The sequence below is a fragment of the Oncorhynchus gorbuscha genome, linkage group LG19 (genome assembly GCF_021184085.1).
Source record: "Oncorhynchus gorbuscha isolate QuinsamMale2020 ecotype Even-year linkage group LG19, OgorEven_v1.0, whole genome shotgun sequence".
Lineage (NCBI taxonomy): Eukaryota > Metazoa > Chordata > Actinopteri > Salmoniformes > Salmonidae > Oncorhynchus > Oncorhynchus gorbuscha.
This window is the reverse complement of record NC_060191.1, coordinates 23,675,899-23,701,984: the sequence shown is the minus strand read 5'-3', so window position 1 is coordinate 23,701,984 and position 26,086 is coordinate 23,675,899. Positions and strand designations below refer to the sequence as shown.

Below are 26,086 nucleotides of genomic sequence, written 5' to 3'. Positions count from 1 at the left end.
GTGTGTGTGTGTGTGTGTGTGTGTGTGTGTGTGTGTGTGTGTGTGTGTGTGTGTGTGTGTAGTAGGCCTATATAAAATGTGCATGTGTGTGCTTGCCTGCCTATGAGTACTTTTATATGTATGCACCAGGCAGTATATGTATATAAACTGAGTGTGGTGCACAATAAATCACCCTGTAACCACATGAGAGTTGAGCACCCCTCACCCCATTAAGGATGATTCAAAAGGCTGCCTGTTCTTGCTGTTTAGAGCATTTACTCTCCCCCCCCAACCACCCCCGTTTATGCTAACGCAGTCAGTAGACTGCAGGTACCCTGAGGGGATGGCGCATTAAGGACCGTGTTCAAATGTTAAGTGGACAAAAAGGGCTGATTCTGCTGCATCCTCTAACCCGGAGGGGGAGTCAGGGGAAGGGTGTGAGGGAGGGAAGTGTGAGAGAGAAGGGTGTGAGGGAGGGAAGTGTGAGAGAGAAGGGTGTGAGGGAGGGAAGTGTGAAAGAGAAGGGCAGAGGGAGGGAAGTGTGAGAGAGAAGGGTGTGAGGGAGGGAAGTGTGAGAGAGAAGGGGAGAGGGAGGGAAGTGTGAGAGAGAAGGGAGGGAGGAAGTGTGAGAGAGAAGGGGAGAGGGAGGGAAGTGTGAGAGAGAAGGGGAGAGGGAGGGAAGTGTGAGAGAGAAGGGGAGAGGGAGGGAAGTGTGAGAGAGAAGGGGAGAGGGAGGGAAGTGTGAGAGAGAAGGGGAGAGGGAGGGAAGTGTGAGAGAGAAGGGGAGAGGGAGGTGAAGTGTGAGAGAGAAGGGGAGAAGTAGGGAAGTGTGAGAGAGAAGGGTGTGAGGGAGGGAAGTGTGAGAGAGAAGGGGAGAGGGAGGGAAGTGTGAGAGAGAAGGGGAGAGGGAGGGAAGTGTGAGAGAGAAGGGGAGAGGGAGGGAAGTGTGAGAGAGAAGGGGAGAGGGAGGGAAGTGTGAGAGAGTAGGGTGTGAGGGAGGGAAGTGTGAGAGAGAAGGGTGTGAGGGAGGGAAGTGTGAGAGAGAAGGGGAGAGGGAGGGAAGTGTGAGAGAGAAGGGGAGAGGGAGGGAAGTGTGAGAGAGAAGGGGAGAGGGAGGGAAGTGTGAGAGAGAAGGGGGAGAAGGAGGGAAGTGTGAGAGAGAAGGGCGAGAGGGAGGGAAGTGTGAGAGAGAAGGGGAGAGGGAGGGAAGTGTGAGAGAGTAGGGTGTGGGGGAGGGAAGTGAGAGAGAAGGGGAGAGGGGGGAAGTGTGAGAGAGAAGGGGAGAGGGAGGGAAGTGTGAGAGAGAAGGGGAGAGGGAGGGAAGTGTGAGAGAGAAGGGGAGAGGGAGGGAAGTGTGAGAGAGAAGGGGAGAGGGAGGGAAGTGTGAGAGAGAAGGGTGTGATGGAGGGAAGTGTGAGAGAGAAGGGGAGAGGGGGGGAAGTGTGAGAGAGAAGGGGAGAGGGAGGGAAGTGTGAGAGAGAAGGGGAGAGGGAGGGAAGTGTGAGAGAGAAGGGGAGAGGGAGGGAAGTGTGAGAGAGAAGGGGAGAGGGAGGGAAGTGTGAGAGAGAAGGGTGTGATGGAGGGAAGTGTGAGAGAGAAGGGGAGAGGGAGACAGGGGGTTGAAAGTCAGGGGACAGACTGACACAACGAGGGTTTAAGACACTCTAGGGACACCGGGAACTCATTAGACGTAATGGTATCAGCTGGAACTTAGAGACAGCACACGTTGGCATAGCCAAGAGAAATATGCGTCCAATGTACTCTTGTCCGAACCCTTCGGAGTTACCGCTGTGCCATTGGCTGCTGGGCGCTGGTGCGTGACCCTTACAGGATGTGCTCGACCCCTTCCAAAGTAACAGGGCTCTATGACAGCCGGTCCTCCGACTGGACCCTCCTGCCTCTCTACTGATGAAGACGTTCTCTGCAATTCAAACCATCTCCGTAGGGAACAACCGCTACTGTTTCAATAACCATTCATCAAGTCCACAGACTACTATTGTGTCAGGACAGGGCACATCCCTCAAGCGCAAAGTCCCTTAAAAAGAATATCAGGGCCTCAAATGCACTGAACATGCTCGCATTGAACTTTACAAGACCTCCCAGAGACAAAAAGTGAGTTAAACAAACAGTGCTAAATACATGCTAAATACAAAGAGGTTAGGCCCTGAGGCGTACACTAAGCTAGGCTATCCCGTCATCTTCTCTACATGGGAAACATCAGTCTGAAACCGCCATCATTATGCCATGAGAATAATCATCGCCCGTGTCATCATCATCATCATCATCATCAGGACTTGGTAGAAAGACGAGGTTATGAGAGAGAGTGCACTGCATTGATTATCACAACGATTATATCGAGTCCCTCTAGGTGTGTGCATGCGTGCGTTTCATCAGGTAGTGCTGTGAGAAGGCAGAAGTGCAAGAAGAGAGAATCTCGTCCCTCTCATTCCTTCAAAGGCAAAGTAGTGTCCCGTCAGTGCTCTGGGGAAGCTGGTACATCCACTCCACTCAGGTAGTCTGAAAAGCAAGCTGTCCCAGCGGCACTGGTGTGAAGTGCTTGTGTAAAAATACTTTAAAGTATGACTTAAGTCATTTTTTGGGATATCCATACTTTATTTTACTATTTATATTTTTGACTACTTTTACTTCACTACATGAGAATGTTGTACTTTTTACTCTATACGTCTTCCCGGACACCCAAAAGTACTCGTTACATTTGGAGTGCTTAGCAGGACAGGAAAACAGTCCAATTCACGCACTTATCAAGAGAACATCCCTGTTCCTCCCTACTGCTTCTGATCTGGCGGACTCACTTAAACACACCTGCTTCGTTTGTAAATTATGTCTGAAATGACGGAGTGTGCCCGTGGCTTTCCGTAAATAAAAAGGTATATTAAAAAATTGTGCCATCTGGTTTGCTTAATATAAGGCATTTGAAAGTATTTGCACTTTTAATGCTTAGGTTTTAAACCAAAATACTTGTATACTTTTACTCAAGTATTACTTTACTGGGTGACTTTTACTAGAATCATTTTCTATTAATTAAGGTATATTTACATTTACTCAAGTATGATAGTTGGGTACTTTTTCCACCACTTCCCAGCAGAGGGAGGGAGTCTAGGCGGGAGGGGAAATGACTATTTAGCAATGAAGGGACAAAGGGAGAGATGTACAAGGATGGGAGAGATGCACAAGGATGGAGGGATGGAGAAAGTGAGGAAGACATGGCCTAAAGCCAGACCTCTCTCCGCTTTACTCACACTCACTATGTATTATTCATGAGTTCACAGAGCAAATGAAGTCAGAGGAGCCGCTGGCACAGGGAAGGGAAGATGAATCTCTTAACCTCCAGAGAGAATGAGACCCCGTCTGACTGTACACACAGTACTGTACATTCTGGGTGAACATACTGTGTAGACATTTGACGCACGCACGCACGCACGCACGCACACACACACACACACACACACACACACAAGCACCGTCTGAAGTGTGCATTCTCCGTATACAGTGGGGGGGGGAGTATTTAGTCAACCACCAATTGTGCAAGTTCTCCCACTTAAAAAGATGAGAGAGGCCTGTAATTTTCATCATAGGTACACTTCAACTATGACAGACAAAATGAGAAAAAAAATCCTGAAAATCACATTGTAGGATTTTTAATGAATTTATTTGCAAATTATGGTGGAAAATAAGTATTTGGTCAACAACAAACATTTATCTCAATACTTTGTTATATACCCTTTGTTGGCAATGACAGAGGTCAAACATTTTCTGTAAGTCTTCACAAGTTTTTCACACACTGTTGCTGGTACTTTGGCCCATTCCTCCATGCAGATCTCCTCTAGAGCAGTGATATTTTGGTGCTGTTGCTGGGCAACACAGACTTTCATTTCCCTCCAAAGATTTTCTATGGGGTCGAGATCTGGAGACTGGCTAGGCCACTCCAGGACCTTGAAATGCTTCTTACGAAGCCACTCCTTCGTTGCCTGGGCGGTGTGTTTGGGATCATTGTCATGCTGAAAGATCCAGCCACGTTTCATCTTCAATGCCCTTACTGATGGAAGGAGGTTTTCACTCAAAATCTCACGATACATGGCCCCATTCATTCTTCCCTTTACATGGATCAGTCGTCCTGGTCCCTTCACAGAAAAATAGCCCCAAAGCATGATGTTTCCACCCCCATGCTTCACAGTAGGTATGGTGTTCTTTGGATGCAACTCAGCATTCTTTGTCCTCCAAACACGACGTGTTGAGTTTTTACCGAAAAGTTATATTTTGGTTTCATCTGACCATAATATCCATAATCTGACATTCTCCCAATCTTCTTCTGGATCATCCAAATGCTCTCTAGCAAACTTCAGATGGGCCTGGACATGTACTGGCTTAAGCAGGGGGATTGGCATTGCAGGATTTGAGTCCCTGGCGGGGTAGTGTGTTACTGATGGTAGGCTTTGTTACTTTGGTCGCAGCTCTCTGCAGGTCATTCACTAGGTCCACCTGTGTGGTTCTGGGATTTTTGCTCACCGTTCTTGTGATCATTTTGACCCCACGGGGTGAGATCTTGCGTGGAGCCCTAGATCGAGGGAGAATATCAGTGGTCTTGTATGTCTTCCATTTCCTAATACTTGCTCCCACAGTTGATTTCTTCAAACCAAGCTGCTTACCTATTGCAGATTCAGTCTTCCCAGACTGGTGCAGGTCTACAATTTGGTTTCTGGTGTCCTTTGACAGCTCTTTGGTCTTGGCCATAGTGGAGTTTGAAGTGTGACTGTTTGAGATTGTGGACAGGTGTCTTTTATACTGCTAACAAGTTCAAACAGGTGCCATTAATACAGGTAACGAGTGGAGGACAGAGGAGCCTCTTAAAGAAGAAGTTACAGGTATGTGAGAGCCAGAAATCTTGCTTGTTTGTAGGTGACCAAATACTTATTTTCCACCATAATTTGCAAATAAATTCATTAATAATCCTACAATGTGATTTTCTGGATTTTTTTCCCTCATTTTGTCTGTCATAGTTGAAGTGTACCTATGATGAAAATTACAGGCCTCTCTCATATTTTTAAGTGGGAGAACTTGCACAATTGGTGGCTGACTAAATACTTTTTTGCCCCACTGTACATCCTCTTATACTATGGAAATAGATGCTATAGCCAAGTACAAGCTACCAAAACATTGCTGGATGACGTTTTTCAAAGTTGCTGCAAGTTATTCCCCTTCAGAAGTGTCTGAGAAGAGGGTCACTTAGTTGGACAGCTCTGTGAAATTGGCCAATTACAAACGGTGCACATTCTGTCAGGTAGAAGCAGAGAGGCTGATGGGATTGAGCAAGCTGATGAGATAACCTAGGGGATAATGACACTCCTTAAAAGACACATTTCACACAGACATGACAGAGCCATCCTTCACCATGGCAACAACTACACTGGTAATCTTGTCATCGTGACATCTTCGTGGCACCCAAGGCTTAACGATGGCAATTTGTTTGTCTTGGTTGAGGGTTTTATGGTCCGTTAGTGTTTGCATTTTTCCCTCAAAAAAATAACCCCTGCAGTGTGTGATGGCCGTGCTATTTCAGGTTCAGACGTTTACTTGGAAACCCAGCGGTGCTCAGGTTATTAGAGGGACAGAGTTGCAAAATAATGCAGCACCACACACAAACACCCCCCCACCCACCCCCACCTGCAGGCCTCTGTAAATACCAAAGCGTTGCGCAAATATGTTTCCCCATCCCAGGCTCCCTTTTTTAAGATGGAACTCTTTTTGGAAATGGACCAGCGCAACGAGACAATGCATTACAGTAAATGCACGGCTGCGGCCAGGAATGTGACACGATAACACTGTTAACCATAATTTTTGAAACCTAGCCATGCAATACGCCGCTAGCCGGGACAATAAATAGTATTAATCTCAACAGCGAAGAAAATAGAAAGCTTTCAAATGAAATGGACTCATATTTTCTCTCAGTATCGCCCTTCCACAACAAATCCCCCCCATCGCCAACTTTCTGTACCAATCCATACTTTTTTTACTCAAATATTTCAGATGCTAATAGACAAATGCTCCCACACAGAGACTCAAGCACAAACAGGAGCCCACACACTGAGAGAGGAGGGAAGAAGAGAAAGAGGGAGATAAACCTCATTAAAATGACCATTGATCTTACTCTGGTCTGGCTCAGTCTCTGGTGTGTCTTTGGAACTTTTAAATAATACTCTCAGTTTAGTTTAGAACACCACCCTGGCCTCAGAGCCATACGCAATATACTTGACGTATCTCTGAGCACCTCCAAGACGTATGATACCTAATTATGGTATAGTTCCTTGCGATAGGAACTATAGTACAGAGGTTGGTCAGAGAGGATTGGTGGGCGTAATCCAAGACAGTCTAGCAATCCAAAGGTTGTATGTTTGAGTCCCATTGGGAACAACTGTAGCATTTTAGCTAAACCTTGTTCTAAACTTAACCCAATTCACCTAACCTGCTAAGTAAATTCAACAAACCGTCATCGTTTTAGTTCTCCTAACTTTTGTAGTTAGTTCCCCTAACTGCCAACGTAAATTCTCCCCATAATTCGTATTTATTCGTACGGTGCAACAAGCAACCTGGTCTCAGATAAAGACGTGCAATACTATCATTTCTCCAAGAAGCATGATATGTTATGTCAGCCTAATATTTATTCTGATGTTCGACCACTATCCCATTTCAGAACGTAACCTAACGTAACGTAGCATATCGTACTAAATGGAGTGCCACAGATTTACCTACAGCATCATATGGACTGCCCTGAGACCCCGTTGGGAACACAGAGTAGAGCACAGAAACAGAAACACCAAAAGAAAATGTAAAAAGTGGAGGGAAACTTATAGGCAGCGGGCAGCTCTGTGTGTATCCATTGGGAGCTGGCCTCACACACACACACACACACACACACACACACACACACACACACACACACACACACACACACACACACACACACACACACACACACACACACACACACACACACACACACACACACACACACACACACACACACACACACAGTCTCTTCGGAGCGAGAAACTTAGGGCTGACAGTATGTTGGAAGGGTGCGTTAGTTGGGGTATGGAGAGGCCATAGGTTTAGAAGAAATACACGCTGTAGTTCCCATTCTACTGACACAAAGAATGTTCCTGCCACACACAATCAATCTCCACTTGTCACGATACTGTTCCTTTCTAACACCTTCATATGTTCAGAGTGACAGAATGTCCATTTCCTCATCGAACTCTGATTCTAATCGAACACGGATTATTTTAGCATCATTCTCCTTTGTCCTTTTCGCTGTCTTCCGTTCCTTTGAAAAGATCTCATCGTCTGATTGAATGACATCTGCAAGAGGGAGAGTCTGACAGTGAGATTCTGGGGTCTAATGGAATAGGAATGACATAAATTACAGCTTGTGTCTTATGTGAGAGCAGCATGCCATTTCAACTGTATCAGAGAGTATTAAGACTATGAAGATGTACTGCACACACGTGCAATGCTCTTTATGTATCTGGAAAGCAGCTGTTTCAATATTGTCCATAAGTCTAGCTCAGTCATGCCAGACTTTCCTATACACACACACACACACACACACACTGCAATCTACCTCAACCATTTACAGTCAGAAAGGTCGAGGGCAGTGTGGATGTCAGAATCACCACTAAGTGACCTGGCGTGACATTGCAGAAAATAGCAATGCTTTGGATCTAGTACCTGCAATTTCATTGCTTCAACAGCCAGCAGAGCCTCAGCCGATCCCCTGTGAAGGAAGCATTCCTCAGACTCCCCCAGGGGAAACAGCCTTTAACGGCTCCAGACCGGGCCACTTCTGACCCCAACTGAGACAGACAGAATCACTGTGATTGAAGCCAATGCCTTCTGGTATATTCCCAGCCTCCAAGACTCCCTGACTCAATCCGGAGAGAGAGGGAGAGTGTGCAAGTGAAAATTCTCTCCCTCTTTCTCTCCCTCGTCTCTCTCTTTACTCACTCCCGGTTCTTCCTCTTTCCCCCTCTCTCAAGTGCCAGCTCTCTACTCTCTCTCCCTCTCTTTATCATTCTCTCTCACCTCTTTCTCTCTCTCTCTCTACTCCCTCCCTCCCTGGCACTTTAAGCTTGATTGTGCTGTGCTCGGCTCGTTGGCTAATGGTCACCACTGAATTAATTGCGACCATCCATCTCGTTTAACTGGGGGGGGAAACAAGGTCAAAGTTCCTGCCACAGTATCACTCCACCCCCCCCTCTCTTTTTCTTTATTTTCTGCCAAAAACAAGCAGACTCTATAGTATTACAGTACAATTGTGCTTCTCACTTGCCTGTAGCCTACACTTCAAATTGTTCCACCTGCCAAAGCTAGATGGGCCCAAGGACCATATAAGACTTGAATGTAAGACAGTCCACAGGCGACTGGTTTTCCTACTTAGCATATTCTCTGAGCCGGCAGACCCTCGAGGCCCTGCGGGCTTGTAAACTATGGCTTGGCATCAAGTCTAAAATCTCAGACCAGCAGTTTGCGAAACTTTTTGGCACCGCGACCCACTTGAAGCCTTTCAGATGTTCCTGGGCTCTAACAAAATAAACCAAGCTATGTCTACTGCCACAACCCAGTCTTTAGACGTGACGCAAGACAAACCTGGCAAACCATCGAACCACCAACGTGTCACGACCAACTATTTGGAAAACAATGTCAGCCATAATAGTATGCAGGCCGAGATCCAAACTGACATGACACCGTATCAATACTCAGTCAATTGGCATCGCAAATGACAGAACCTGAACGTGGATCCGGGTTGTAGTTACAGATGGAGAAAAGCTTTTGACTGTGAAGTCCGTTATAGATCATTGAAAGTTAAATCTGCACCGTCATCATTAGACTAGCAGTGAATCAGCTGTGTGGGCCGGGGCCCGAGTACTTCCTGCATATTGGTACACTCAATATGTCTTCCTGTTCACCCACAACATACGTTTAACTCAAATGGGGATTCCTATTCTAATCATTCTATTTCTATGGATGAGCCATCCTGCAGTCTGGTCTGGAGTCAGATCTTCAGGGAGAGCTTTGCTGTAGGTCAGCAGAGTTCCACTCAAACAGCGGGCCAAAAGAGCTCCAGAAGATAGATGCAGTTTTCCATGATGGGGAGAGAAGCAACTCTAACTAGACCATTTGCACGCTCAATGTCTTTTTATTTTACTAGGCAAGTCAGTTAAGAACAAATTCTTATTTTCAATGGCGGACTAGGAAGTGGGTTAACTGCCTGTTCAGGGGCAGAACGACAGATTTGTACCTTGTCAGCTCTGGGATTTGAACTTGCAACCTTCTGGTTACTAGTCCAACGTTCTAACCACTAGGCTACCCTGCCGTCTTGTTCTGAGTATGAGAGCTCAAAAGTTGGGATGCGGTTTTTCAAGAGAGAAAGGGGTGTGAGCTGTAACTGTTTCACACACAACCACAATATGTACATACATACCCTTCAAGACTGTTCCTTCACCTCCAGGAGTTTCACCCTAGAACATGTGATCAAACCACAGTCCCATACAGTATGTACTAGAGCTGGGTGATATGGACAAAAATCCATAGCGCAATAAATTTCCTGAATTGATGCGAAAAATTATAAACAGTACAAATTGTTTATGACATTAATCTGCATAAATTATCCTTTAAACGACTGCTAATAGTTGGATGTTTGTAGACATCAATTGTCCTATTAACAATCACCCATATTAGCAAACGTATTTCATTTAAAACGTCACATTTCTCTAGTACAGTCTTGTCAGTGACGGACACTACAATGCAAAGGCCTTTCAGCAAGGCTTCTTCCTTTAACACAGCAGCAGAAACAGGCAACAGGTGATGAGACCACAAGGACACAACAGTCACCATGAAACCTTGCATAATCATTTGCATCATGATGTGTCATGCTGAAGTACGGAAGGGGATTGAGCAACCCGGATTGGAGAGGTACGACAGAGAGTGTGGGGAATTGTTTTGTCGAGAGTGGTCCTTTGCTAAACTGGCCACTATGGCTTAATACTTTCCCTGCAATTGTGATCAGTTTCATAATCTCCTCATCACTCCACAACAAGCTGTCTTCCAACCACGTACTTTGCCTCTTCTGCCGAAACTGCATGAACACTTGAGGCCTTGTGGTTTGGGGTTCTTTCCGAAAACCGTTAAACGACTCCAGCACTGAACATACAAGCTACACACAGAGCCCTACTCCGCCCCTGTAGTCGTTCTCCGTTACTCCCAGACATCACCCCCACTGCTCTGCTCCGCTGACTCCACTGAGCCTCCAAGGCATGAAAAGACTGTTTTTTCATTAGAAGTGATTCACTGCTGCATTTCTCACTCAGTTTGTTCACGGCAGAACCTTCTTATTTTTCGCTCTCCAGTCAAGATAAACAAGCCAGAGGACAACGCCATTGTCGAGGGGCGTTGTAGTTGTAGGAGTATCATTTTTAACCTTTATTTAACGAGGCAAGTCAGTTAAAAACAAATTCTTATTTACAAGGACGGCCTACACCAGCCAAACCCGGATGACTCTGGGCCAATTGTGCGCTGTGCCGTGGGACTTCCAATCACGGTCAGTTGTGATACAGCCTGGATTTGACCCAGGGTGTCTGTAGTGACGCCTCTAGCACTGAGACGGAGTGCCTTAGACTGCTGCGCCACTCGGGAGCACAAACCTGGAAAGATGCAAACCTCACTGTGAATAACCCCAGCTAATAGAATGTTAGTCTTCCCTTCCATTGAAGTTAGAGAACCGAGGCTCAGTCCCTTGTCACATACACTTAAGAGTGTACTTAACGATCCGCAATCTGGCTCGAACACACATGCACGCACGCACGCACGCACGCACACACACACACACACACACACACACACACACACACACACACACACACACACACACACACACACACACACACACACACAAGCATAAACAATTGTGAGTCGCTTATCGAGGCTGGTTATTTCTTGTTTGTTTTCTTTTCAGACAGACACAGCAGGCAGAGAATTGGAAATTGCCTTTCCAGAGCCAATCATGCAAACTCAATGGTAGAAAGGGGAATCTGTGCCACGGTCCCTAATGAGTAGAGTAACATTACCTCTGTTTGATTAAGAGCTTAATTGTGATTATAATTAACAAATATAACCTCATCTGGCCACAACGGCCTTCTAAGTGGCCAGTAAGTTAAAGGGCTAATTCCCAACAAATGTTGACCGAGGTGAAAATCGCTCCGGAAACGCTCGGGTGGACTGGCGTTATCCATTTCCTTGTTCCTCCTTAATGGAACTGTGTCACACAATGTAGAATTGGAGATCGAGACAGAAGGCAGTGTAGCTTTAAGCTAGTATTGTCCCCACGGCACTGCATACTGTATTTCCCCATAGAGGCCCTATAACCTGATTCCCTCACAGACCCTGTTTCTCAGAGAATAGGTGTATTCAATAGCAATACAGCTTCCATTCTGACGTGAAAGCATCTGTGTGCGTCCTTGGGAAAGATGCTTGAGCTGCATGGATGAATTATCTCCATTATTTTGAATACGAGTTACTACGGTAACAACGTACAGTACAGATGGCAGACCCATTGAAAATATCAGAGTACAGACGTTTAGCCTTGTCCATTGTAGTTGCAGAACTGTCGCTGCACCCCTGGGCTCCCGAGTGGCACAGCAGTCTAAGGCACTGCAAGAGGCGCCACTACAGTCCGTGGTTCAAATCCAGGCTGTATCACATCTGACCGTGATTGGGAGTCCCATAGGGCGGTGCAAAATTGGCCCAGCGTCGTCCGGGTTTGGCTGGTGTAAGCTGTCATTGTTAATACAAATTTGTTGTTAACTGACATGCCTCGTTAAATAAAGTAGAGGTCGGCCGATTTCAAGTTTTCATAACAATCGGTAATCTGTATTTTTGGACACAGATTGTGGCAGTTCTTTTAAAAATTTTAACACCTTTATTTAACTAGGCAAGTCAGTTAAGAACACATTCTTATTTTCAATGACGGCCTAGGAACGGTGGGTTAACTGCCTTGTCCAGGGGCAGAACAGCAGATTTTTACCTTGTCAGCTCGGGGATTCGTTTTTGCAACCTTCCGGTTACTAGTTCAATGCTCTAACCACCTGCCTTACATTGCACTCCACGAGGAGACTGCGTGGCAGGCTGACTACCTGTTACACGAGGGCAGCAAGAAGCAAAGGTAAGTTGCTAGCTAGCATTAAACTTATCTTATAAAAAACAATCAATCTTAACATAATCACATATTTAACTACAAATGGTTGATGATATTACTAGTTTATCTAGCGTGTCCTGCGTAGCATATACAGTGAGGCAAAACAGTATTTAGTCAGCCACCAATTGTGCAAGTTCTCCCACTTAAAAAGATGAGAGGTCTGTAATTTTCATCGTACACTTCAACTATGACAGACAAAATGAGAAAAGAAAATTCCAGAAAATCACATTGTAGGATTTTTAATTTATTTATTTGCAAATTATGGTGGAAAATAAACTTTTGTTATTGACCAAATACTTATCTCCGTACTCTGTCATTGCCAACAAAGGGTATTTAACAAAGTATTGAGATAAACTTTTGTTATTGACCAAATACTTCCCCTTGCTCTGCAAGGGCCGTGGCTTTTGTGGAGCGATGGGTAACTATGCTTCAAGGGTGGCTGTTGGTCGATGTGTTCCTGGTTCGAGCCCAGGTAGGGACGGAAGCTATACTGTTACACTGGCAATACTAAAGTGTCTATAAGAACATCCAATAGTCAAAGTTATATGAAATACAAATGGTATCGAGAGAAATAGTCCTATAATTCCTATAATAACTACAACCTAAAACTTCTTAACTGGGAATATTGAAAACACGTGTTAAAAGGAACCACCAGCTTTCATATGTTCTCATGTTCAAGGAACTGAAACGTTAGCTTTCTTACATGGCACATATTGCACTTTTACTTTCTTCTCCAACACTTTGTTTTTGCATTATTTAAACCAAAATGAACATGTTTCATTATTCATTTGAGGATAAATTGGTTTTATTGATGTATTATATTAAGTTAAAATAAATGTTCATTCACTATTGTTGTAATTGTCATTATTACAAATACATTTTAAAAAATGTCCGATTAATCGGTATGGGCTTTTTTTTTTGGTCCTCCAATAATCGGTATCGGTGTTGAAATATCATAATCAGTCGACCTCTAAAATAAAGGTTCAATATAAAAACTGTAGAGAGCTGGCAAGGTATGTCCCTGTAAATATATCTGGGGCAGCACAGAGCTAAAGACCCAAAGAGAGAGACATGGTAAGAGGACAAGCAGAAAGTGAGAGAGTTATGGGGACCGGCGACCCTGGCCCTCTCTAGTGTCTCCTCTTTGACCTGCGCTGTTCAGAGATGTGCCAGATTTACACACATCCTGTTTCTGACCAAACAGACAGGAATAAAAGCTGGGGATGGGGCCGCAGGTTAAAACTGGACAACTTTACACTCATTCTCTCTCTCTTCGTTTCTCTTTCTGGCATTTACAGGGAATGTGAGGAGAAGATGAAGACAAAAAGAAAGCAGTCTTCTTTGGCACCTAGTAGAGATGTCAAACAGGGCCTGGGTATTTTTCACACACACTCATACATACACGTTGGCACCTGTGTGAGAACTGACCGGTCAGAAAGCATGTGCAGTGTGGCATGACAGCTGAACTGTACGAGCACACAGAGGCAGAATGACATGTAATTGTATGACTCCGCCTTGACAACACAGAGGGAAATGTCAATTTTCTCTCTCTCCCCTTTTCTCTGTCTCATTGCTTTGTCTCACTTCCTCCCCATATCTCTCCCTGTCTCCCTCTTTCTCTCGTCTATGGTAATAATGTCAGCGATAGCAGCAACAGGGTGCAGCTAATGACACAGAGGTGAGGGAGATGTGCTCTTTAGTCCTTTCTGCTTTAGTGTGCAACATGGATGAGTCTCTGCCTGAAGGGAGAAGAGAGCTGAGCCATAGGCCTGGGAGAGGCAGATATGAGAGAGGGAGAGAGAGAACGATTACAATGTTATTCTATGGGAATAAGGAAGTCTAATAATTCAAATAGAAGTCTAAAGGACTAAAAAAGCAAAAATATAATTTTCAACGCCATTTAAAATCCAAAATCCGTGTACCCCTCTGTGCTCCTGTGGCCCCAAAAACAAGGCCAACACTCTGAGTGAACTGTAAGACCAGGTTGCTTTCACTGGAAAGTGACACAACACACAGGCAACGGTAAACACGTAGGGGCGCATGTGAAAAGTACAACAAACAAACTGCTTCTGTGTAATTTGGCGACACATCTGTGGAAAGTCAGCCACGTCAACAAATCCCCTTTTTTCTACCACAACATGTGACTTTTGGACTCTCAGGCCTTTTAACTCCAATGCGAGCTAAATGACTCTCTCTTACACATAAGCACACACACACACACACACACACGCACGCACGCACGCACACCACAACACACACACTCAAAGCTCACAAACCTCTCCCTGAATTGAGAGAAAATTGCGAAATAAATAGGTCCTCCTTCACTGGTGTTTATGAAGTAGTGGGCTCCTCTCTCCCTTAAACAGTGAGGCACCGATGACAGCCTCAAAGTGCCTTCCCTGGAAGAGAGGCCAGGCAGAAACCTGTGACTAGGGTCTGGTTTCAATTGCAGACACTTTTGGCAACTTCGATACGGGGGGAAAAAATTGTTCCGAGTTGGGTCCTCTTCAAACAAACAACTCTCCCAACAAATCACAAGACAGACATGCCAGAACGTCGCGATTCGAAATCAAACTTTGCAGTCAAAGCCTCTGCAGTGGTTTTAGTGAAGGCAAACTTAGCCACTTGTGAAATGCACTCATTAAAAAGAACCTCTGGGATCTCCATCTTGCTAGCTACTCTGTAGTATTTATTCAAGCCAATAAAGCAGTGACCTAGGCAGTGACGTAGTTCCTCTATGCCAACAGAGTCCGTCGTTGAAACCAGACCTGTGTTGCCTACGGTCGGCTTTACCAGACTAAGGCCTACAAGATGTGCTGTAACATGATATTTTACTTCCAGAGTGGAAGCTTCCCTCCTGGCTCCCATCACACACACACACACACACACACACACACACACACACACACACACACACACACACACACACACACACACACACACACACACACACACACACACACACACACACACACACACACACACACACACACACACACACACACACACACACACACACACACACACACACACACACACAAAGGCAAGGTAATTTAGGCCTTCTGATTTAAGAGGGAAACACTCAGATACCTCTTGAAAAGCACGCCTCTACAGATACTTTCCCTGGAGCTATTGCCCTCTGTACAGAGAGGGGGAGGGGGGGGGCTGCCTTGATTGCAAGAAGGGTGCAAGCTAACAGCTCCTCTCCAATGCCATCCTTCCTTTCCCCCCTCCTGTTCTCTCGCTTCACTCGTTTTCTCCGGGCCGTTTCCTGCGGGGATGGGCATCACCTGACTTACACCTCATCAAACCACCATGAGTGTACTCTGCTTCAGGCTCAGAAAGGTCGCTTTGTCTGTGCATCGGCCTACACAAACAGAGTTGTTATTGCATTGACATGGTCTGTGATATCACACTCAGCTGCTATCGACTTGCGCAATATCCCAATACCCAAAGGGCTCAGCTGCAAACTCCTCCACATGTGCTGGCCGGAGAAAACAATGGGCTCACATAACAAACACCAGCGTCTGACATTTGCACTTCTTCCACCGAGCCACTGACGAAACACAAACGTTTCCCGCTCTTCCACCCCCCACAGAGACCCGCAGGGAGGGAGAAGAAAAAAAAGCATCCTTCCTTCCAACCTTCCTTGAAGTCATCACAAATCTAATTGGTTGGATTGGTGAAAGCAATATAGGATGGTAACATTGCTTAGGCTATACCTATCCAATCCATTATAGATCTGTGCTTCCCTCAAGGAAAGAAGAAAGGAAACCAAGAAGGAAACAAGGAAGGTAACAACAAAGGATGGATTTGTAAAGTATTCCAACAGGGGCCATGGCCCCGCTCTGTAAGCGGTAATTTCCCAGCTCAGGGTGAAGTCCCCTTGTGCACCTGGCCCTTAGCTGGATACAGGAACAGGAGGTTGAGGGAGGTCATCGCACCCAGCTGGCTAGAGGACAGCAGCAGAACACAGTGTCTATTTTTAACGGGAGCTTCTAATTCAGCCGGTCGCCCATTTCCTTTTCACAACTCATGGGGGTTTTCATATGAAAAACAGTGAACATACTTTCAGAAGTTGGCTGGCGGTGTTTCTTTGGGGGAAATTGAGGGGGTGGGTGACTGATAAGTGTTGGAAGTGAGTGACAACAAAACAATATGTTTTGTGGTGTACAATTCTCCTGTGGTTCACCATGATGTTCCACTGGTTTCTCTGGTAGAGAACGAACTGTTGTGGGAATATTTCAGGAATGCCCTCGAAAGTACTCTCAAGAGTTTTCGCTCTGAAAAGGAGAACTGATTTGTCGTCTCTGAAAAGTCTGACAAAGCAGATGAAGCTTAAATGCTGGACTGATGTTTGGATTTTCAGTTTGTTATGACAGTTGAAGGCAACCCTTCAGAACACAATTACCCAACATCTTATTCAAATGACAACCAACATGGTCAAAACACATGCAAGCAGAGATACGCACACACAGACACACAGAGAGAGAACCCTGGGGGAACTGTAGCCTTATCGCAACATTGGGAGGCTCTCTCTGCCACAGAAAGCCTGCAATGTGTCTGTCCCATTGCTGCAGTACTCTGAACAGCAGGCAGTGAAGCTGATCCCCTTCACTGTGTTACAGTGTCCCCATACAAATATCTCTTACCGAGGCAAACCACACACACACATATACACACACATACACTGTGTCCTCACATTGCAGTCGTATGTTCAGCATACGCACATCCCCTGCCTGTATTTGCCTGTGCCGACACATCCAGCTCTAGAAAAATACACAGAGAGCAAGGAGCAAATCTTTGGGAGGGAGACATTTTTAAAGGAGCTGCTTGATGTTTGGTGTGTGTGTTGTGCAGACATTACGATAAGACATATAAAAGAGGCTTCTGTGTGTGTGTGTGTGTGTGTGTGTGTGTGTGTGTGTGTGTGTGTGTGTGTGTGTGTGTGTGTGTGTGTGTGTGTGTGTGTGTGTGTGTGTGTGTGTGTGTGTGTGTGTGTGTGTGTGTGTGTGTGTGTGTGCGTGCGTGCGTGCGTGCGTGCGTGCGTGCGTGCGTGCGTGCGTGCGTGCGTGCGTGCGTGCGTGCGTGCGTGCGTGCGTGCGTGTGAGCCCCGCAAATGGGAGAAAAAGAAGTGTGTTCCTCGATTCATGTCATGTGTTCTGTTTGCTCTGGCGATTGTGTTTGTTCTGATGTATCCCTGCACCAGCCCCCTGCACCATCACTACACTGGGCTTTTCTACACCGACTAATAACCTTGTCTGAAGGTAAAGTAAGAAAGATATTAACAATTTAAAAAAGAGAAGAGAGGTCAACTTCCCGTTGATTCAGCAATGACTAGAACAGACTTGGGGTAATCTGCCAATGGCCCCCACCCTGATATCAGCTCTTCAAGAGCCAATGAGGCAGCAGCAAACCATGCAGGAACCCAATGAGACAGCACCAAAACCATACAGGAACCCAATGAGGCAGAATATCAGATAGTTAGAAGACTACAGAGGGAGGAATTTCCAAATGGAGGCCATTTCCACCTGATGAGGACTAGCAAAGGAGGGGAGACTTGCTGGGTTGTCTGTCCAAACAGAAACATGCCCGCAAGCACACACACACCTGAACAATTGGCTTTGTTTAGAGGCATCATGTCCGTTTTGGCCAGGAAAGAGCCCTCTAACATTTACCTGCCATTGTCTCCTGTGCCACCTTGTCTTGGCGGTTGGCACACACAGGGGGGTGCCACTTATCGCCTCGGCAGTTTGTTGAGAAACTGAAGCTCATTCACATTTGGTACGACATGAGCTCAGCGGGAACATCGGGGCCATTGGCTTTGGGCTGATCAAAAGATCGCAAGGCAATCCTCTCGCTGCCTTCGCAAGTTATTTTCCCCTTGAATATCTAGTGTTTATAGCCCTGCTGTTGCAATGTCCGCCACAGCACAGCCAGAGAGCAACACAATATAGCTCGTGGGGATCATTTGCTACAGCTCATTCTTCATCATACAGGAATAAGAAGGGTTTGGAGGCATGTTGTTTTTTGTGTTTATTCTTAAATCTCCATGACTATGAAGTCAGACAAACCACAGGCATGGTCTGCATCTGGAATGGCATCCTATTCCCTACACAGCACACTACTTTTGACCGGGGCCCATTAGGTTTCTGGTCAAAAGTAGTGCACTGTGTAGGGAATAGGGTGCCATTTTGGGATACAGACATGGAATTGGCATTGGGAATGTGAAGCACCAGGAATAGAGACGATGGTTCTGGAACTCTGCCAAATGGGCTGAAACTGTGGAATCTCATGTAACACTTGGAAACAGCAAGAACAGATCCCACTCCAGGGTTCCCCAATAGGCGGCCCGCTGTCAGACATAAAAGACCGTAAAATCACCAGAAGCTCAAAGTGATTTTAATTTAGGACATATGGTCCCAAGTATTTCCATGCAGAAATAGAGAGACATATGTAATCGTATCCCAACGGAATCAAGGTTTTGTCAGATACTATCTTTTTGGGATTCTTGTGGTCAATTTGCAGTGTACAAATGATTTATAACTGTGTTCCGGCCCAGCGACCACCAAGCTCAAGGAAACATTGGCCCTTGGCTGAATATAATTGGGAATCCCTGCACTATGCTATACTGTAGATAGCCAACCACTAGAACCAGCCAGATAGTTGTTAACATCTAAGCTTTTCTAAAACGCCATTTTTTTGGGGGGGGGGTGATTCATTCAGTGCTTGTTTTAAGGTTAGTGCAACGGAAACACACACTAGACTAGAGTGGACTTTCCCGCTGATTCAATACTAGGACAAAACGTTAGTGATGATGATGTGGGACTGTTGGTGATCACTTAACAACACGACCACCAGATATAAGAGTGGCATGCGAGGACATTGAGAGGGTGACAACAGAGTAAGTGGAAATGACAGCATGCCACATCCCTGTCACATGCAATGTCCCAAAGCCATCCATGCATACTGGACACTGCCTGTTTGTCCCAACACTAACCCCCGCCTCCTCTGCTCTCTCCCCCGTCTCCTCTGCTCTCTCGCCCGTCTCCTCTGCTCTCTCGCCCGTCTCCTCTGCTCTCTCGCCCGTCTCCTCTGCTCTCTCGCCCGTCTCCTCTGCTCTCTCGCCCGTCTCCTCTGCTCTCTCGCCCGTCTCCTCTGCTCTCTCCCCCGTCTCCTCTGCTCTCTCCCCCGTCTCCTCTGCTCTCTCCCCAGTCTCCTCTGCTCTCTCCCCTGCTCTCTCCCCCCGTCTCCTCTGCTCTCTCCCCAGTCTCCTCTGCTCTCTCCCCTGCTCTCTCCCCGTCTCCTCTGCTCTCTCCCCCGTCTCCTCTGCTCTCTCCCCTGTCTCCTCTGCTCTCTCCCCGTCTCCTCTGCTCTCTCCCCCCGTCTCCTCTGCTCTCTCCCCAGTCTCCTCTGCTCTCTCCCCCGTCTCCTCTGCTCTCTCCCCCGTCTCCTCTGCTCTCTCCCCGTCTCCTCTGCTCTCTCCCCGTCTCCTCTGCTCTCTCCCCCGTCTCCTCTGCTCTCTCCCCAGTCTCCTCTGCTCTCTCCACAGTCTCCTCTGCTCTCTCCCCAGTCTCCTCTCTCCTCTGCTCTCTCCCCAGTCTCCTCTGCTCTCTCCCCAGTCTCCTCTGCTCTCTCCCCAGTCTCCTCTGCTCTCTCCCCAGTCTCCTCTGCTCTCTCCCCAGTCTCCTCTGCTCTCTCCCCAGTCTCCTCTGCTCTCTCCCCAGTCTCCTCTGCTCTCTCCCCAGTCTCCTCTGCTCTCTCCCCCAGTCTCCTCTGCTCTCTCCCCAGTCTCCTCTGCTCTCTCACCAGTCTCCTCTGCTCTCTCCCCAGTCTCCTCTGCTCTCTCCCCAGTCTCCTCTCTCCTCTGCTCTCTCCCCAGTCTCCTCTGCTCTCTCCCCAGTCTCCTCTGCTCTCTCCCCAGTCTCCTCTGCTCTCTCCCCTGCTCTCTCCCCCGTCTCGTCTGCTCTCTCCCCGTCTCCTCTGCTCCCTCCCCAGTCTCCTCTGCTCTCTCCCCTGCTCTCTCCCCCGTCTCCCCTGCTCTCTCCCCCCTCCTCTGCTCTCTCGCCCGTCTCCTCTGCTCTCTCCCCAGTCTCCTCTGCTCTCTCCCCCGTCTCCTCTGCTCTCTCCCCCCCGTCTCCTCTGCTCTCTCCCCGTCTCCTCTGCTCTCTCCCCCGTCTCCTCTGCTCTCTCCCCGTCTCCTCTGCTCTCTCCCCTGCTCTCTCCCCCGTCTCCTCTGCTCTCTCCCCCGTCTCCTCTGCTCTCTCCCCCGTCTCCTCTGCTCTCTCCCCGTCTCCTCTGCTCTCCCCCGTCTCCTCTGCTCTCTCCCCGTCTCCTATGCTCTCTCCCCCGTCTCCTCTGCTCTCTCCCCGTCTCCTCTGCTCTCTCACCCGTCTCCTCTGCTCTCTCCCCGTCTCCTATGCTCTCTCCCCCGTCTCCTCTGCTCTCTCCCCTGTCTCCTCTGCTCTCTCCCCAGTCTCCTCTCTCCTCTGCTCTCTCCCCAGTCTCCTCTGCTCTCTCCCCAGTCTCCTCTGCTCTCTCCCCTGCTCTCTCCCCGTCTCCTCTGCTCTCTCCCCCGTCTCCTCTGCTCTCTCCCCGTCTCCTCTGCTCTCTCCCCCGTCTCCTCTGCTCTCTCCCCGTCTCCTCTGCTCTCTCCCCAGTCTCCTCTGCTCTCTCCCCCCGTCTCCTCTGCTCTCTCCCCGTCTCCTCTGCTCTCTCCCCCGTCTCCTCTGCTCTCTCCCCCGTCTCCTCTGCTCTCTCCCCAGTCTCCTCTGCTCTCTCCACAGTCTCCGCTGCTCTCTCCACAGTCTCCTCTCTCCTCTGCTCTCTCCCCAGTCTCCTCTGCTCTCTCCCCAGTCTCCTCTGCTCTCTCCCCAGTCTCCTCTGCTCTCTCCCCAGTCTCCTCTGCTCTCTCCCCAGTCTCCTCTGCTCTCTCCCCAGTCTCCTCTGCTCTCTCCCCCAGTCTCCTCTGCTCTCTCCCCAGTCTCCTCTGCTCTCTCACCAGTCTCCTCTGCTCTCTCCCCAGTCTCCTCTGCTCTCTCCCCAGTCTCCTCTCTCCTCTGCTCTCTCCCCAGTCTCTGCTCTCTCCCCAGTCTCCTCTGCTCTCTCCCCAGTCTCCTCTGCTCTCTCCCCTGCTCTCTCCCCCGTCTCCTCTGCTCTCTCCCCCGTCTCCTCTGCTCCCTCCCCTGTCTCCTCTGCTCTCTCCCCTGCTCTCTCCCCCGTCTCCTCTGCTCTCTCGCCCGTCTCCTCTGCTCTCTCGCCCGTCTCCTCTGCTCTCTCGCCCGTCTCCTCTGCTCTCTCCCCCGTCTCCTCTGCTCTCTCCCCCGTCTCCTCTGCTCTCTCCCCCGTCTCCTCTGCTCTCTCCCCCGTCTCCTCTGCTCTCTCCCCGTCTCCTCTGCTCTCTCCCCCGTCTCCTCTGCTCTCTCCCCTGCTCTCTCCCCCGTCTCCTCTGCTCTCTCCCCAGTCTCCTCTGCTCTCTCCCCCAGTCTCCTCTGCTCTCTTCCCCAGTCTCCTCTGCTCTCTCCCCCGTCTCCTCTGCTCTCTCCCCGTCTCCCCTCTGCTCTCTCCCCCGTCTCCTCTGCTCTCTCCCCCCGTCTCCTCTGCTCTCTCCCCGTCTCCTCTGCTCTCTCCCCCCGTCTCCTCTGCTCTCTCCCCCGTCTCCTCTGCTCTCTCCCCCGTCTCCTCTGCTCTCTCCCCAGTCTCCTCTGCTCTCTCGCCTGCTCTCTCCCCCGTCTCCTCTGCTCTCTCCCCAGTCTCCTCTGCTCTCTCCCCCGTCTCCTCTGCTCTCTCCCCCGTCTCCTCTGCTCTCTCCCCCGTCTCCTCTGCTCTCTCCCCCGTCTCCTCTGCTCTCTCCCCCGTCTCCTCTGCTCTCTCCCCCGTCTCCTCTGCTCTCTCCCCGTCTCCTCTGCTCTCTCCCCCGTCTCCTCTGCCTTCTCCCCCGTCTCCTCTGCTCTCTCCCCCCGTCTCCTCTGCTCTCTCCCCCGTCTCCTCTGCTCTCTCCCCCGTCTGCTATGCTCTCTCCCCCGTCTCCTCTGCTCTCTCCCCTGCTCTCTCCCCCCCCGTCTCCCCTGCTCTCTCCCCCGTCTCCTCTGCTCTCTCCCCCGTCTCCTCTGCTCTCTCGCCGTCTCCTCTGCTCTCTCCCCAGTCTCCTCTGCTCTCTCCCCAGTCTCCTCTGCTCTCTCCCCCGTCTCCTCTGCTCTCTCCCCCCGTCTCTCCTCTGCTCTCTCCCCCGTCTCCTCTGCTCTCTCCCCAGTCTCCTCTGCTCTCTCCCCCGTCTCCTCTGCTCTCTCCCCCGTCTCCTCTGCTCTCTCCCCCGTCTCCTCTGCTCTCTCCCCCGTCTCCTCTGCTCTCTCCCCCCGTCTCCTCTGCTCTCTCCCCCGTCTCCTCTGCCCTCTCCCCCGTCTCCTCTGCCTTCTCCCCCGTCTCCTCTGCTCTCTCCCCCGTCTCCTCTGCTCTCTCCCCCGTCTCCTCTGCTCTCTCCCCCGTCTGCTATGCTCTCTCCCCCCGTCTCCTCTGCTCTCTCCCCTGCTCTCTCCCCGTCTCCCCTGCTCTCTCCCCCGTCTCCCCTGCTCTCTCCCCCGTCTCCTCTGCTCTCTCCCCCGTCTCCTCTGCTCTCTCCCCCGTCTCCTCTGCTCTCTCGCCCGTCTCCTCTGCTCTCTCCCCAGTCTCCTCTGCTCTCTCCCCCAGTCTCCTCTGCTCTCTCCCCGTCTCCTCTGCTCTCTCCCCCGTCTCCTCTGCTCTCTCCCCCGTCTCCTCTGCTCTCTCCCCCGTCTCCTCTGCTCTCTCCCCCGTCTCCTCTGCTCCCTCCCCAGTCTCCTCTGCTCTCTCCCCTGCTCTCTCCCCCGTCTCCTCTGCTCTCTCCACAGTCTCCTCTGCTCTCTCCCCAGTCTCCTCTCTCCTCTGCTCTCTCCCCAGTCTCCTCTGCTCTCTCCCCAGTCTCCTCTGCTCTCTCCCCAGTCTCCTCTGCTCTCTCCCCAGTCTCCTCTGCTCTCTCCCCAGTCTCCTCTGCTCTCTCCACAGTCTCCTCTGCTCTCTCCCCAGTCTCCTCTGCTCTCTCCCCAGTCTCCTCTGCTCTCTCCCCCAGTCTCCTCTGCTCTCTCCCCCAGTCTCCTCTGCTCTCTCCCCCGTCTCCTCTGCTCTCTCCCCCGTCTCCTCTGCTCTCTCCCCAGTCTCCTCTGCTCTCTCCCCAGTCTCCTCTGCTCTCTCCCCAGTCTCCTCTGCTCTCTCCCCAGTCTCCTCTGCTCTCTCCCCAGTCTCCTCTGCTCTCTCCCCAGTCTCCTCTGCTCTCTCCCGTCTCCTCTGCCCTGAGTCGGTGAGGATGTGTGATACAGTACAGACATATGCTCTCACTCTCAGGCATTACTGAACTTCAATGAGCTGAACAGCAGGCTGATGCCATACCCCTGGAGGTAGTCCTGAGCAAGTTGGTTAGGCAAACATAATAGCAGTTGGTGTGTAGACAGTGATGTGTGTGAGTGTGTGTGTGTGTGTGTGTGTGTGTGTGTGTGTGTGTGTGTGTGTGTGTGTGTGTGTGTGTGTGTGTGTGTGTGTGTGTGTGTGTGTGTGTGTGTGTGTGTGTGTGTGTGTGTGTGAGAGATAGCCCATAAAATCACATTCATTACCCTCAATGCCTCATATAATAATAATATATGCCATTTAGCAGACGCTTTTATCCAAAGCGACTTACAGTCATGTGTGCATACATTCTACGTATGGGTGGTCCCGGGGATTGAACCCACTACCCTGGCGTTACAAGCGCCATGCTCTACCAACTGAGCTACAGCTATAACCATTGTTATGCACTAACAATGAAGCATTCCATTTTGCATAGTCACTAACAATCTGTGTGACTAAGATGTCTAGCCTAAAACCTCATCAAAGACCACGGAGAGCATGTACAGAACGTCTTTTCCATGTTATTGGGAAGTGAACCCTCCTTCTGGCCAGTGGCCATTAAAAAAAACCTTAGGCAGCTTGATGCGTAATTACTGCACATGTTGATTACTTGTATTACATTGCAGTGGCATTTCGCATTGTGACAATTGGGCTGCAATGATTTGACAGCTTAGGACAGGGATCCACCATCTGTTGTGTAGATAACTGTATTACACTGTGACTGCTTTTCATCTTACCTCCTTGACTTTCTCCCGACGCTGAAGGGTCTGAGGGTCGCTTGGCTTGCCATGTTCGATCCCCAAGGGCGGCTTTAGCAGACATTTTTTAAACTTGTTGTAATCGAAAGAAGTATCCGTGTTGGCACCCTGGTTAGAAGACGAGGTCACTTTCTCATCCTTAGAAGCCGAGTCCGTTTTAGACCTCGACAGCGTCATGTCCTCCAACGCTTCCCCGCCAGCGACTTTCTTATCCGTTTTAGCCTCATTGGTGACAGAGGGCTTGCGGCTCAAGGCTTTGAGTTTTGTGCTGGTCTCCCCTTTGGCCGAGGTGATGCCCCGGAGATGTTCTGGGTTCTTTGCGCCCTTCTTAAGATGCTCCCTCGCATCATTCTCAGACCCTACCGTTACTGGTTGGCTCTCCGTCTTTGAGAGAAAGATACGTTTCAAACGGACAGAGTCAGGTAAGAAGAATAAGGCCCCGAAACACAGAGTTACCAAGCCCGAGAGAAAAAGTAGAAAGACGAATTTCTGGGATAGGCGAAGACCCATGCCCGATGCTGACACACCGGGCAACTTTCGGAAAACCATTGAAATGGTTTTTCTTTATGATTGCCTTAACTTATTCAGCAGTAGTCTATAGGCTACAATGGTTGTACAACACTCCACTCTAACACTATCTCTTCTGGTTAGTCTCCCTATGTGTCTTGTTTCATGTGTAAAAGTTGATATGAGGGGCTGAAAAACACACCCCCGTGACAAACTGATCGCCACGACTCTCCTTATCGTGCAATCGATTGGACCTGCATAGGTAAAAGTTTACCTTTCAAATTTTGCGATCACGTTTGGCAATGAGATCAATAACGTGTGGCTTACATTAGCAGGAGTAGGTTATGACAGTCATAGTCTAGGCATTTTAAGTGTTCTATTGTTCAATATCTCACATTCACAAAGAAAAAGACAGATTTCTAATAAATGCCACTTGTGTTTCCGTAATCCGCACTCAAATCTATGGATGTAAAATAACGGAATATGCGGAATCTACGCTAAAATGACGTTTCGTTACTTTACGTAGCCTATTGATCCTAAAATGCACCCATCACAAAGCCAAAGTAAAGTTGATCGTATCTTCATTATTCCAAGGCGTGCCCATCATTGAGCAAAAACATCACCGGATGGTAAAAGCATGCTTGGAGCGTCTTTATCGGCAGGTTCGTTCATAGCGGTCCCCGTTGCAGGTCACAGAATGATGTGTAAAACCGAAGAAACCCAAGCAGCTGGTCTTGTATCCTGTAAGGTAGGCGGATGCTGCTGCTGTATGAACGTGTATATTTATTCATGCCGCCACCGTCCGTTAGAAATAGGCACGTTCTTCAGTCTCTCATCATATCTGAATACGCAGCACACAACCCACACAGCGAAGGTGAACGAATACGGTGTCGCATACGCGCACGAATTTGTTTTAGCTTCCAAAAATCCGTCGAATGGAGACTAAAAGACAACCATCCAAGAGAAATAGTGCCGCTTGCAGTTCAATCCCATCAACACATCGTGTCTTCCACCCGCCGTCTATGGCTTGTCTTCTCGCGCGCACCCTTGTTGTACAGTGTTCGCCCGCTTGCTCGCCATCAGCGCAGAGGGGGAGAAAGAATACATCAAATATAGGCTAGAGTGAAACGAATACTGTTGCTAAACCGAGTGGGTTGGTCGGGCTCTCTTGCTGGAGACA

General features: G+C 48.8%; 1 protein-coding gene across 2 annotated transcripts in view; it reads right to left on the bottom strand.

The window, feature by feature from the left end:
- The window catches only part of LOC124005398 (mannosyl-oligosaccharide 1,2-alpha-mannosidase IA), a 237,971-nt gene extending 211,885 nt beyond the window's left edge, over nt 1-26,086 (bottom strand). Inside the window, exon 1 of one of the 2 annotated variants that reach the window (XM_046314620.1) lies at nt 24,379-26,086. In XM_046314620.1, coding sequence (XP_046170576.1) covers nt 24,379-24,948 — 570 coding nt within the window. In that variant the 5' untranslated portion in view covers nt 24,949-26,086. The remainder of the gene's footprint in view (nt 1-24,378) is intronic. The other variant, XM_046314621.1, reaches the window with a different exon arrangement.